Here is a 12768-nt window from a genome sequence, read left to right on the forward strand (position 1 = left end):
GACGTGGTTTAGAAGTTTATAAAAACCCAACCTAGCCATCAAAACCATATTCATTAAAATTTGTTTTTAAAAGTTTACTCTTCCAAAGTCTGATTTGCCCCAGGGGTCTTTCATAAAGCAACGAGGAGAGGGAGTTCCACGAAGCTTCACAACCATCAGAGCAAGAGTGTAAACTCACCCACGCTCACAGAAATGGAAAGAAAATGGATTTTTTTTCCCTTGTTGAGCATTGTGTAACATGGACCAGAGGGAACATCTGGGGATGGTCAGGAAGGACTGTGGATTTTACTGTCTTGTCTTCCTCTTCTCCTATCCGCAGACAGTAACCTGAGGTTGTTTGTGAGCAGAGATGGCACAACTACACTGAGTGGGATTCAGCTGGGAAACAGGTATGACTCCTGAAAGGTTGGTGGACACTGGGGCTCGGTAAAGATAGGTAAGCTTGTTCTTTGTGTTTAGGAGACTTTCACCTCACCTCAGTAGAGATTTCTGAAGATTGTGTGATACATGATGGCTTTGTTCCCACATTAATACTCTTGGGATCCCTTTAGTCACAGGATGCAGCTGTGCTTGTGTGTATTCAGAGCTCAGCAGAAGCTTGACTAGGGTATTTGATCTTGGCTGCTAGAATGGGGACAGAGGGAAGGTGTGCAAAAGTACAGAACAGTCCAGGGTTAGTCTATCTTTCTCTGCTTTCAAAGCCTGGTCAAGGCAGGCAACTTTGTTGTCCCCTACTGGATTGTAGCAAAAATGCAAAGCCTAATTCATTCTCCATTCTCAGCTGCATGCTTTCCTGTGTCCATTCAGAGCGCAAAAAGAAAAGGAGTACTTGTGGCACCTTAGAGACTAACCAATTTATTTGAGCATAAGCTTTCGTGAGCTACAGCTCATGTCATCGGATGAAGTGAGCTGTAGCTCACGAAAGCTTATGCTCAAATAAATTGGTTAGTCTCTAAGGTGCCACAAGTACTCCTTTTCTTTTTGCGAATACAGACTAACACGGCTGTTACTCTGAAACCATTCAGAGCTCGTTTCTCTGTGAGGAGAGATGCTATTAAATAGTGTTCCCATAATGCTTTGCGCTGCCATAGCGCCTTTTATCACAGGATCTCAAAGCCATTTACGTTCACTAAACCTCACAAGCTCCAGGATAAGTGGAGTTTGGGGTGAAGTGTCTAATACAAAGTCACACACCAAGTCAGTGGCGAAGCTGTGACTAGAGCCCTGGAGTGCTAAGGCTTTCACTGCTCCAATAGACAGCTTCTCCTCTGGAGCCTTTCCAAATGTCCTCTGCCTAGCCTCTTTCATCTGTCTCTCGCAGGAAGGAAAAGTGTGTGACAGTCAGTTCTCTTTCCAGCTTTGGGGTGTTGATTGCCATTTGGCTGCCTCGCTTTTGTTATGCAGGCTGGTTTAGCTATTTTCAGTATATTTTTTGTTTGGAAAAAATTCCTGAATTCTGAGCTCTGCATAGATGCTTCTGTATTAATCTAAAGGTGTAAATACAAGAACTTGTTCTCCCCCTCCTCCTGCAGGGTCTCATCTGGAATTTATGAGCCAGTGGTGATTGAAACCCGTTAAATGTGAAGAACAGGGTAGACCTGCTGGCAACAGACCCCCTACCCCGTCCTCTGCCACACGGATGCCAATCTTTACCTCTCTACATGCAACATTCCAGAAGGGATTTCTCCAGACCCCTCCCCTTATGTTTGCACTGCAGAACTCCTCTGAGACCATACCACTCCAGAACATGCACTTTTCCTGACTTGGCATTAACTCCCCACTCATCCCCGTGCTTCCAAACACCCTTGAATTCCCTGCAGATCCAAGGGGTCTGTCTGGAAGTCTTCTCTTTGTTGGAGGATGTTCCTCCCTTCCCCAGTCCCTCATTCCATGCATTGCTTCCTTACTAGGGATTTCTTCACTCCTGTATCTGCAAACCTTTGGGTTGTACCACTGTGAATTTTTCAAACCACTGAAGGGGAAAACCAGAACTGACAAACCATGAGAGCAGTTCCTTGTTGAAACAATGAGCTGGCCACTTGCAGGATACTTGATTCCACTGATTCTGCATTGTGGATTGCAAGGAAACTTCACCTCCTATGGCAACATTTTACTGAGCAACGAATCCAAAAAACCAAACCCCCCAATCATCTGCTCATAGGAAACATTTCCCAAAAGTGCATTTCAGAAAACGAATGAAACAGACAGAGATGGAAGTCAATGTTAAAGGTTAAATGCTATCGCTTGTTAGCTTCGCTAACTGCTGTACTGCCTTTCACTGCTGGGCATGGGAGGCTGTTTTCATCGGTTGGTATTAGCAGGAGCACTTTAGAAATTCCATATGTGCCCAGAACAGGGGGTGTGATTTGGTTGTGATGATCTCTCCCATCATGGCAAGAGTGGCTAAACGGTTGTCTTTCCCAACCAGAGCCAGTGAGGGAACTGGTTTCTGGTTGGCCCTTCGTGCTGTGCGAGAAGGGAGCCATTGTCAAGTCAGTCCCCTCCTATGCTGGGGAGCAGCTTTGACTAATGCAGAAAGAAATGGCTAAATCTCCGCTACTTTGGTGGAGTGGAGCCTTCCTGCTGCACTAGCCACAGCAGCCATTCTCCTCCACTCCGGAGGTGCGAACTCTGCATCGGACAGGCTTAAACCTGTCGTCTTGGTTGATCTTTTCACGGTTGAGCTTTTTCTCATTTGGTTTCTGCAGTTGCCTGAAACATTAACTGCCCTTTTTTTCCTGGTGCGATGTGGCAGAGAAGAGGTGAGCCTTTTTCAGCTCCCACTTGTAGATTTCTCCCGGCTGCTGAATTACAGGTGAGGATCTAGGCAGGCTTCTGCCTTGGGTCGGCTGCAGGCTGTGTTCGCAGCCCTTTCTGTACAGGCGCTTTCAGCCTATAAGCTATTTCTGTGTGGTGCTCGTTCGTTTTTTGCTGTTGTCCCGTAGTAGCACTCGGCAGCCATGCGCTTTGACTAACAGCACACTCCAGGTCACTGGCAACACATGTGCGTGCACACACATCCTGTTTTTCTCACACACGCTGTCCCATTTAGCAGGAAGAAGTCATTTTTGATCTTTTTGGTTTTTCAAATTCTTAATTATGGCCAAGCTTTTTTCAGGACTAACGGTTGTGTCCCTGGGTAACTAAAACACACACAGATGAGCTGCTGGGAAAGGCAATTCCACAGATGATTGCAAGACTGAAGGGGCCTGGATTTCTAGTCTGACTAGCACCGGTGGCTTGGATGGGGAGGATTCTGTGAGCAGAACAGCAAGGCTGGCTCTAGCTGTTTCTGCGACAGACCCACCAGTCCCTCTCCATTTGTACTATAGCTGTGCAGACAGCATTTTGGGTGGGCACTTTTTCTCTCGGCCACCTACCTTCCCCTCAGAAGGAATTGACGAATCTTGGTCTAGGCCCGTCAAACCTTCTGTTTGAACATGGGAAAGAGCTCCTGGTTAGACCAAGTCTGTCCAAAGCCAAGGCCCTTTCACTCTTGCCTACATTTTAATCATCATCTCCTCTCCGCTCGGGTTGGCACCGGGTAGCGGGTTGGTGAGATGCCCAGCTGGCTTAGGTAGGGCTGGCTCTACACTGTTGAGGATCCCAAAGGTTTGGAGAAGGGGGAGAATTAGTTACTTGCCTCTCCCTCCAGAGCTGCTGCCAGAGAAGCTGGGTTGGCTGGCACAGCGCCCATCCAGCAGCGCTCCCCACTGCTTTCCCTGTGGGCAAAGGCGCTCTATGGTGCGGAGCCCCCTGAAGTCAGTGGGAGCGGTGGGTGAACTGTGGGTATGCAGCACTCCTGGAAACCGGCTCCTAAATGTCCTCCGCCTTCCAGCAGCAGTTCAAGGACTTGGGAGGAGATGAGTAACCCAGGAATGAGTCCAAAGCCAGGTCAGCTTAGCTGCTTCCTTCCGGTGTCCATCTTGCTTGTTACTACAGCAATGGCTAGGAACCAAGAGCCTTTGTTCTGGGCTCCAGCTGGCAAGAGAGGTAACTGGTCTGGGAGGGGATGTTTGCTGTTAGACATGTCACAAAACACCCTTTGAGACAAAGGGAGAAATAGCTCCTTCCAGAGAGACAACAGGAGGAGCAGGCTAGCTTTCAAAACCTATGTCCTCCCCTGTCACCAGGCTGGCAAGCAACCCTAACCTCTGATCCCGAGACGTTGGAGAGCTGCGGCCTTTCTGTAGATTGCTGTCTCTGGCTTTGCAGCAGTTCGGTGCTCTGCTGTTTAAATTCTTGGCAGTTTTTGTGCCTCTTGGTTTTGTTTCCTGGCAGTTGTTGATGAGTTTGTAGATGTTGATCTGTTAGCAGCTTTTAGCTCAGACCCCTCCTGTTTTGACTAAGAGCAGCCCTAGTCATCTGGAACAAGTGAGTACAGCTAATCTTGGATTGTTCAGAACAGGGCCAGGGAGGGAGGGAGGAGGAGTTGTCTTTCCACATACCACACCAAATTCCAGCTTTGCATCCTTCCTCACAAGTGATGCCCAACAGTCCCGCAGCCTGGTGCTGCATGTGTACTTTGGAGCACAGAGGGAGGCTGAGCAGGCATTGGGATCATCTGGACAGCAGCCCTGCTGCCTGGCTGGAAGCTTTGTATCTTGCAAGCACTTTTTTCCTTATGGCATTGCTGGTATTTGTTGCTAGTTGGGATGCTGAAGAATATTTTGCGAGTTTGTCAAACTTAAACCACTGGTTAGTTTCCAAGTCTTTTTTCCTTGAAGTTTATTGAATTTTTATAAACCCAGCAGGCTGGTGTTCTTTGACTGCATTGTGGTGTTGTCGTTGTTTCATTGGTATTTTATTTCAGGGGGGCTAAGGGAGGTAACTTTTCCTCCCCCAATTGTCCCCTTCTCAGGGGATCCAGAAGTGAACTAGGCAAGGGAAGGGCCCTCTGGCAAGATTTTGCATCCCTGATCAATGGTGTAGGCCCTGGTCTCTAGTGCAGGAGAGCAGGATGGTTAAGCTGGGCTGACCCCGGGGAGCAGAGCTGGATTCCCTGCCCCCTTGCCCTCAGCCCCCAGGGCCAAGATGGAATGGACTGGATTCCACACTCCCCATTACAACAGATTAACATTTCAAGACCTTTCTATTTGGAAGCCCACCGCAAAGCGTGGGTCTTCAGCCTATCTTTTTTTATTAACTTTTTTAAAGAAACTATAAACTGAAGAATTATCTGGGAAGGGCAGATGTAAAGGTCATGACTTGGCATAGCCCCCAAATGAGTCAGGGAAGGAGACTGGTTCGGCTCTGCTCTGGATGGGAATGGGGAAAGGATGACCTAATGCCTCCAGTTTCTCTGTGACTGGCACTTTAAATGGGAGCTTTCATGCTGTCCTGATGATTTAAGGACAGTCAGTTTCTTAGTGTCTCCCCCACCATCACCCTCTGGAAGGAAAGTTTAGCCCTTTTAAGTGTTTGTTTTTGGTTTTTAGAGTGTTTCGAACTGGGCTGAGATCTGAAGAAAGTTGTTGCATTAAAATTTAATAGGAGGGATTGATTTTATTTTATTGCGTTGTTGTTTTAAAGTCATGGTTGTGCAGCTGGACTCTGCACTCACCACCCTCTGGGAAATCTCGCTCCAGGTACGCTTGAGACTAGAGTGCCCAGGTGAGAGAGGCTCCCCTCCTGGGGAGAGGGAGCTGAGCAAATCTTCCCCACCCTGTTCCCTTGCTGCCTTACCTCAGGAGCTGCTAACTAATTCATTGCTCCTCTCCTCTCCCCCAATCCCAAGCTGAGGGAGTTGCTGCTCCAGTGACTCAGTCCTGTAGACAGGGCTGGTCTCTCTGGGACTGTTCCCACAAACACTGCGCCCGGTAGCGAGTGTTTGTGGTACTTACAAGCCGCCACCTCTACCTAATGGGCTGATCCTGCAAAGTCCAGTCCCCACCCCCCAAGCTGCATTTTCCATCAGCCCTCCTTTGCAGTCCTAACCCAGTCTCCTCCACAGCTCCATGGAGCTGTTGCTTCTACCCCACTGGGAAGGAGTAAGCATAGAAAACCTGGGAAATCACAGGAACTTGGAAGAAGGTTTGAGCTGGAGGTGCAGCTGATCCTCTTACTTGCCTTGAGAGAATAAGAAAATGTTTGTTAAAGCCCATATTTTTTCATGTGGGGGGGGAAAGGGGAGATCATGTTTTATTCTCTTGAACGTGAATTGAACTCAGTGATCTTCAGAAGAGAAGCGCACTCGATTTATATTCAGATGCTATAGCGAGAGAGATTACAGATATTTTTGGAAAGGGAATGGGTCTATGCAAATTTCCAAAATGGCTTGAAAGAGAATTTAACTTTTTTTTTTTTTTACTTTGAAATCTAAAGAAGAGAAAATCTAACTTTTTTCACAAAGCAGAAGTGCGTGGAGAAAGAAGCTACTTCCACGGCTCTATTTTGATGTTGATTCTCGGAAAGTTTATGGGCTGGAGGGAATGAGTATTTTTCACCATTGTTATCTTGCTCCTCTAGTTTTGTTTCTTTTCTAATGGAATGCTGTGCCATCTTTGATTCAGCAGATCGCGTCTGTATTTTCTGTATCTGGTTCCTAATGTAGAGAAATAACAAATATAAGAGGAAATCACTATAATGTCAAATGTTGTTATGGTTTTGGGGAAAATAAAGGTTTTTTGGTACTTCACTTATTGATCCTTGGTTTGTTTCTCTCCCCCATCCCTCCCCCCCCCAGTTGCATCTTGGGTTTTCTTAATCTCCTTGCTGATGAAAGTGAAGCTGTGTATATGCAGTACCTTGCACAGTGGGCTCCTACATGTCCCTGCAATACAAATAATTGACCCATGGAATCGCTCCAGGAATTCTGGGATAGCAGCTAAGCTATGAAGGGCTTATTTAGCAGGACTCTCCCTCCCTTGACTTAATTACTGGAGGTGGGTCGGAAGGGAAATCAAGAGGGTTGCAAATAGCACAAGCCCCACACCCAACGTGTAGTGGATCCCCTGAAATGGGGGTGGGGGGTTTCCAGTCTCAAAGAGGAATACAAGAAAGATGCAAAGTAGATCTAGCTGAAATGCCTGAGCAATACATGGAAAGGGAGTTTGGTCTGCGTTGATGCAATTACCACCATCTTGCCCAGTACAGGAAAAGATAGTGTTTGATCCTGGGCAGACCAGATCCACCCTGTGTGCCTGCATTGACTACTGCTTTTGTCCGGAAAGACAAAAGGCAGAGGTTCCCAGACTGGTCCGTGGAGCATCTGTTGGCCATCTGCAGCGATCTGGCTGAACACATGGTTCTGGTCCCTCATTTGAACTGTGGAGAAGCCGGGAATCTATTAAACAGCTTCAGAGGGCTAGGCTAGTCTACACACTACCCAGGTTTTGGTGATACAGCTATACGGGCAGAGCCACCTCATGTAAAGCTGCCTATACCTAGAAAAGGAGTTTTTCTGCTGCGTGGTAACACCACCTCCCTGACGACAATAGCTGGGCCCACGGAAGTGCTCGCCTGGATTTGCCAGCATACATATGTCAGCTGGCGGGAGGGGAGAGTGACAGACACAGCTATACTGACAAAACTTTGTAGCATAGACCTGGCCCCAGTATTCCCCTTCCATGAAGGTTATGGCTGTCGCCACTACAGGGTGGTTGTGAGATTGCACATGGAAGGGGAAGTGCCAGCCAGGGAGAAATGAGAACCCTTCCTGTAGACAGACTCAACCTGCACCCTTTCCAAGATACTTGCTTGGAGCTGCACACTGGTTAAACTTGGCATCCTGGGTTTTGCTTCATCCTCCCCCAAAAAGTTTCTCTCTGTTATCAAATGCCCAAATCTTTTAAATCCCACCCCATATACTTCCTCACTTGCCCCATGGGCTCCCTTCTAGCACCATTAATACCTTTCAACTGGCTGGTTGGGAGCAATGCAAGACAGCTCATTCTTTTCTCTTTCTTCCTGGCAGGGGTGGACTGATTTTAAATCAAGGTGATTTAAACCACCAAGTGGAAAGCCTCGATTTAAATCACTGATTCTAAACAACTTTTCCATTTGTACTTCTGTTATTTCCTAGAAAATGGTGCATTCTCATTGGATGATATAACCATTAAAATATGACAGGTTTCAGAGTAACAGCCGTGTTAGTCTGTATTCGCAAAAAGAAAAGGAGGACTTGTGGCACCTTAGAGACTAACCAATTTATTAGAGCATAAGCTTTCGTGAGCTACAGCTCACTTCTTCTGAAGAAAGCTTATGCTCTAATAAATTGGTTAGTCTCTAAGGTGCCACAAGTCCTCCTTTTCTTTTTTCATTAAAATATGTTGATTTATAGCTACATGGAACCTTTACACTTGATTTGGTACATCTTTTTGCTTCCCAGGAGAGTACACTGTAACGACATCCATTTACTTAAGCAATTATGTCGCTTCATATTTTCAGATTTTTATTAATTAGGCATTTTTAGTATGTTAGAAAATGGTGACTGAGTGGAGTCATAAAAATTCATAATTTGAGAACTAAGCCAATCAGAGCTCAGGTAGGGAGGAGCTATAAAATAGGGGTATGAGACCACCCAGGGAGACTTATGGGATACACCATGGTGTCAGCGGCTGGGTCCCAGTGCCTGTGATGACTTTGCCAGTCTCTTGCAACCAGTAGAGCACCCCCTGAGCACCCTCCTCACCTACCCAGGATCAAGCCCTTAATACTGCACATGACCTATTCTCTATGAAACTTGACCTCCAAAGTTAATGTTTTTCCCTAGGTTCTTTCTTTACATAGAAAAGCGGCCTTGAACTCAAAAAATTTTTATAGACTCGTGAATTCAGGCTACTTAATTTTTATTTAAATGTTTAAAGAGATTATAATAAATTTAGGCCTTAATATATTCTGTATTACATTCAAATTCATTTTAAATTAGTTTTTTTAAGTATTATAATTTAAATAATATTTAAAAATCCAATTTAAATAAAATATTTTTTAAAAATCATTTTTTATCCACCCTGTGGAGTAGGGGATTGCATGCGAAAACTGCATTAATGTGATTTAGGATGCATTCTTCTGGCTACATAGAATACTTAGTGTTGGCCGAATGAGCTGATTTTAATCCACACAGTCAATCCGTTTCAAGATGTCAAAAGGCTCACAAAGACCAGGTGTTCATGGGAATTGAAACCAGATCAACCTGTTAACCCTAAGCAAATAAAGGCCAGTGCTGGAAGAAGCCTTGGCCCTTTTTTAGACCCTGAGTGCTGCATTTTGAGAACTGTTTAACAAAAGGAAATTCACCACCGGCACTTGGTGGGAGCAAGGCAAATTCTGCTCCATTTGCTTTCTAGGTCAGGCATTTGCCCACATTTCAACAGCAGCACCAGTGTTCTTAATCTAGTCCCTAGAGCACTGTGCAAACATGCACTAATGTATCCCCACCCCTTTGATGGATCCTGTAATCTGTAGATTTGTGTTTTAGGTGCCTGTTTAATTTAGCACATGATTATTTGTAGTGCAGAAGTACATAGCGGCCTCAAGATAAGAATACCATTGTGCTAGGCACAGCAGGGTAGGGCAAAGTGCAGCAATGCACATACGCTTCCTAAGTGTCTGCACAAAGGAGGGTAGTCCAAATAGACGAGACATTTAAGGAGTGGAGGAGAGGAAGGATTATTTCCCTCTTTTGTCATTCTCTCTGACTCTGGCCCAATGAGCTAATGGGATCCTGAGATCCATAAAGAGGAATCTCGGGTAGGAGTAGAGGTTCTTTTACTTCTCCATTTGCTGCACTGCTGCTGGAATCCGATGTCTAGTTCTGGAGCCCATGATTCAAGGATGTTGGTAAATCCGAGAGATTTCAGAGAAGAGCCAGGAGAATGGTGAAAGGATTAGAAAGCCTGCCTTACAGTGATAGAGTCAAGTAGCTCGACCTATTTAGCTTAACAAAGAGAAGGTTATGGGATGACTTAGTTGCCGTCTAGAAGAACCTATACGGGGAACAACTATTTAATAGGCTCTTCAATCTAGTAGAGAAAGGTCTAACATGATCCAATGGCTCGAAGTTGAAGCCAGACAAATTCAGACTGGAAATACGATGTAAATTTTTAACAGAGTAATTAACCACTGGAAAATGTATCAAGGGTCATGGTGGATTCCTAATCACTGACCGTAATTAAATGCAGACTGGGCATTTGTTTCTAAAAGATCTGTTCCAGGAGTTATTTTATGGAAGCTCTATGGCCTGTGCTACACAGGAGGTCAGACTAGAAGGGTGCCTCTCCCCGCATTCATTGTATAGGGCACCTAGGCACCGAGCTCAGGCTTTATAGATTGCAGAGGCATTCCTGTGATTTTTTTTTCTAGGTGCCACGTCCCTCAGCATTGTATATCTAAGTGCCTTGCCTTAACCACAAGGCTGACCTTCCTCCTAGGAGGCTGGCCACAGACTTGGGTCTGTGTTATTGTCGCTGTCCCAGCCTGCCCCTCTCTTGCTGCTGGGACATTGCGGAAGGATTGCTGTATCTTAGGGCTCGTCTACACCGGCAATGTTAAAGCACTGCCACGGCTCTAAAAAACCCACCTCCACGAGGGGTTTTTTCACACTCCTGAGCGAGGAAGTTGCAGCACTGTAAAGTGCCAGTGTAGACAAGCCCTTACTCTTTGTTGACTTTTCAAATCTATGAATGAAGCAAATGGATGTACAGCAGGTGTTTTCAGTCTGAGTATGCTCTGCATCGCAGGGCCGGGGGGATTAACTGAGAGGCTGTTTGTAGCTCACTGTGCCTGCCAGAGCTGACTATCGAGCTGAGGCATTTCTGGCTTCCAGCTCCACAGCCTCCAATAGCCTGTTCTCCTTCTCTTTGCTGTGTTTACAAATGCCCATCTCTTGGGACAGGGTTCCCCGCTTCCCCTGGTCAATCAGAGGCACAATCTGGAGGGAGGTAAAAACCACAAGAAGCAAGTCTTTTCTAGCTCCCTTCATTTTAGCTTCTTTTTAGGAAGCCAGGCCCTGGTTCTGCTGTGAATATTCCTTGCCTACATGGGAGAAACTACCTGGCACAGGTATAGTGGAATAACCTGCTCTAGCTATTCCAGAACAACTGCCCGGGCTGGAGCCACTGTTCCAGAGCAGAGCCATTTGAAAATGAAGTAATTAGTCTGGAATAAAATAACTTATTTTGCAATAGTATCCACCAGGGCAGTTATACCAGAATAGCTACTGAGGAACAGTTATTCTGTTCTAGCTGCACCAGGAAGTTTCCACCATCAAGACAAGCCCTAAGGCGCAGCAAGAGCCGGCAAGAAGGAATCAGGAATGGAGTCCAATTAGAAACTGGAATGTGCAAACTTAACTTCCACTCAGATTCCTTCCTCAAGGCTTCTGAGCCAAATTGCAATCCAGCCAAATTCCATGGCATTTGTGACTTTCCAGTTTCAGGAAGGAAGGGCTTTCAGCATTTAACATTTTTAGGGAGGGAGGTGGCTCCCTTGATTCTTATCTACACATAAGAGCATTTAATCTGTTTTCTTGCAACAACAGGTAGAGATTTATCCTCAAAGCCCTTTACAAACATTACTTTAAACCCCACTAACCATTGTCAATTGCCTCCACCCTCACCTCCTTTTTTGTGAGGTGCAGATGTCTCACCTTGGCTAAATAAAATAAGCAGGGTTATAGCCCAACCAGTGTCCTTGCTGGATTTGGTCTCCTGGCCACGAGCTGTTCTGAAGTCATAAAACAGACTTCGGAAGAAAATGAAGCAGAGTTCACTGTTAATAAGAGAGGTTTCTGGATTTGAATGAAGTTCTTTTCTCAAGTTGGCAGGATGTTTGAAAAGCAGTCAGTTCATATCCACTAAGCTGATGGCACCTTACCAATGATAAGTTACTGGTCCTAGAATCTAGACAGACTTGTGACGTACTGTCTGATCACTCATGATAACTTAGTCAGGGAGATGAATTAAATCTCAACACACCTCTGTGCTAAATAGAGCAAACTCTTAAATCAGCATTGGCTGTAAACTCAGATTCTGCATAGGTCACTTAATGAGTTAACAAACAACGTTAAAGAATTAGATTGTGGGTTAAATATAAATGCATCCTTCATGGCCACAGAGAGTTCAGTGAATGTTATCTAGCTGCTGATCTGCTGTTTCAACATGGGCTTTTTTGGAACTCTCTAACTATATCTCCAGCTGGGTTTTCATTTCAAGACTATTCTATATTTAAGAAACTCATGGCCCTAATGGGAGACAGCCCAGGATGAAATATTCGGCTTGTATGTAACAGTGCACAGAGTGATCTTGTGTTCCAGCCAACAGCACAATTTGGTTTCCTTTGGAAGTAAATATTTTGTTCAGGCTTTTCAAACACGTTAAATTAATATCCAGTTTGCAAGGCCTGGCGTAGCATTGAAATGAAGTCCTGTGTGGCAGTGAGTAATTCCTAACCTTCAAGGTTCCTTGCCTCTTGCACATTGCTGTACGTCAGCAAACAATCTGGAAATGATGATGCTTTTCGCATCTGATTCAGTCCTCTCTGGTTCTTCTCAGAATTGTGGAAATCCCTGGAATAATTCCTTGGGTCTGTTAGCTCTTCTGTAATTAATGCCTTCTGCATTCTCCAACCTGTTACCCAGCTTTGGGCCTTCCTCCTGTTACTGTTTGCAGCTTGTTGGGAAACAACAGTTAATCCGGGAGAGTGGGAGGCTGATTCTTCCACTTCGATGTGCCTTTCCGGGGGAGATTAAGCAAAACAACCCGTAGGTCCCCTGAGAGTTCAGACCTGGGGCGTGTCTCTCTTCAGTGGACGAAAACTCATCCCCGTCTC

At 45.6% G+C, this 12768-nt stretch overlaps 1 protein-coding gene across 2 annotated transcripts in view; it reads left to right on the forward strand.

The window, feature by feature from the left end:
- EEIG1 (estrogen-induced osteoclastogenesis regulator 1) overlaps window positions 1-6637 on the forward strand; it is a 45257-nt gene extending 38620 nt beyond the window's left edge. For both annotated transcript variants that reach the window (XM_073314712.2, XM_073314713.2), the window contains 2 exons: window positions 320-389; window positions 1533-6637. In XM_073314712.2, coding sequence (XP_073170813.1) covers window positions 320-389; window positions 1533-1578 — 116 coding nt within the window. In that variant the 3' untranslated portion in view covers window positions 1579-6637. The remainder of the gene's footprint in view (window positions 1-319; window positions 390-1532) is intronic.
- The last annotated feature ends 6131 nt before the right edge of the window (window positions 6638-12768 follow it).

The sequence above is a fragment of the Lepidochelys kempii genome, chromosome 16, assembly GCF_965140285.1.
Source record: "Lepidochelys kempii isolate rLepKem1 chromosome 16, rLepKem1.hap1, whole genome shotgun sequence".
Classification (NCBI taxonomy): Eukaryota; Metazoa; Chordata; order Testudines; family Cheloniidae; genus Lepidochelys; species Lepidochelys kempii.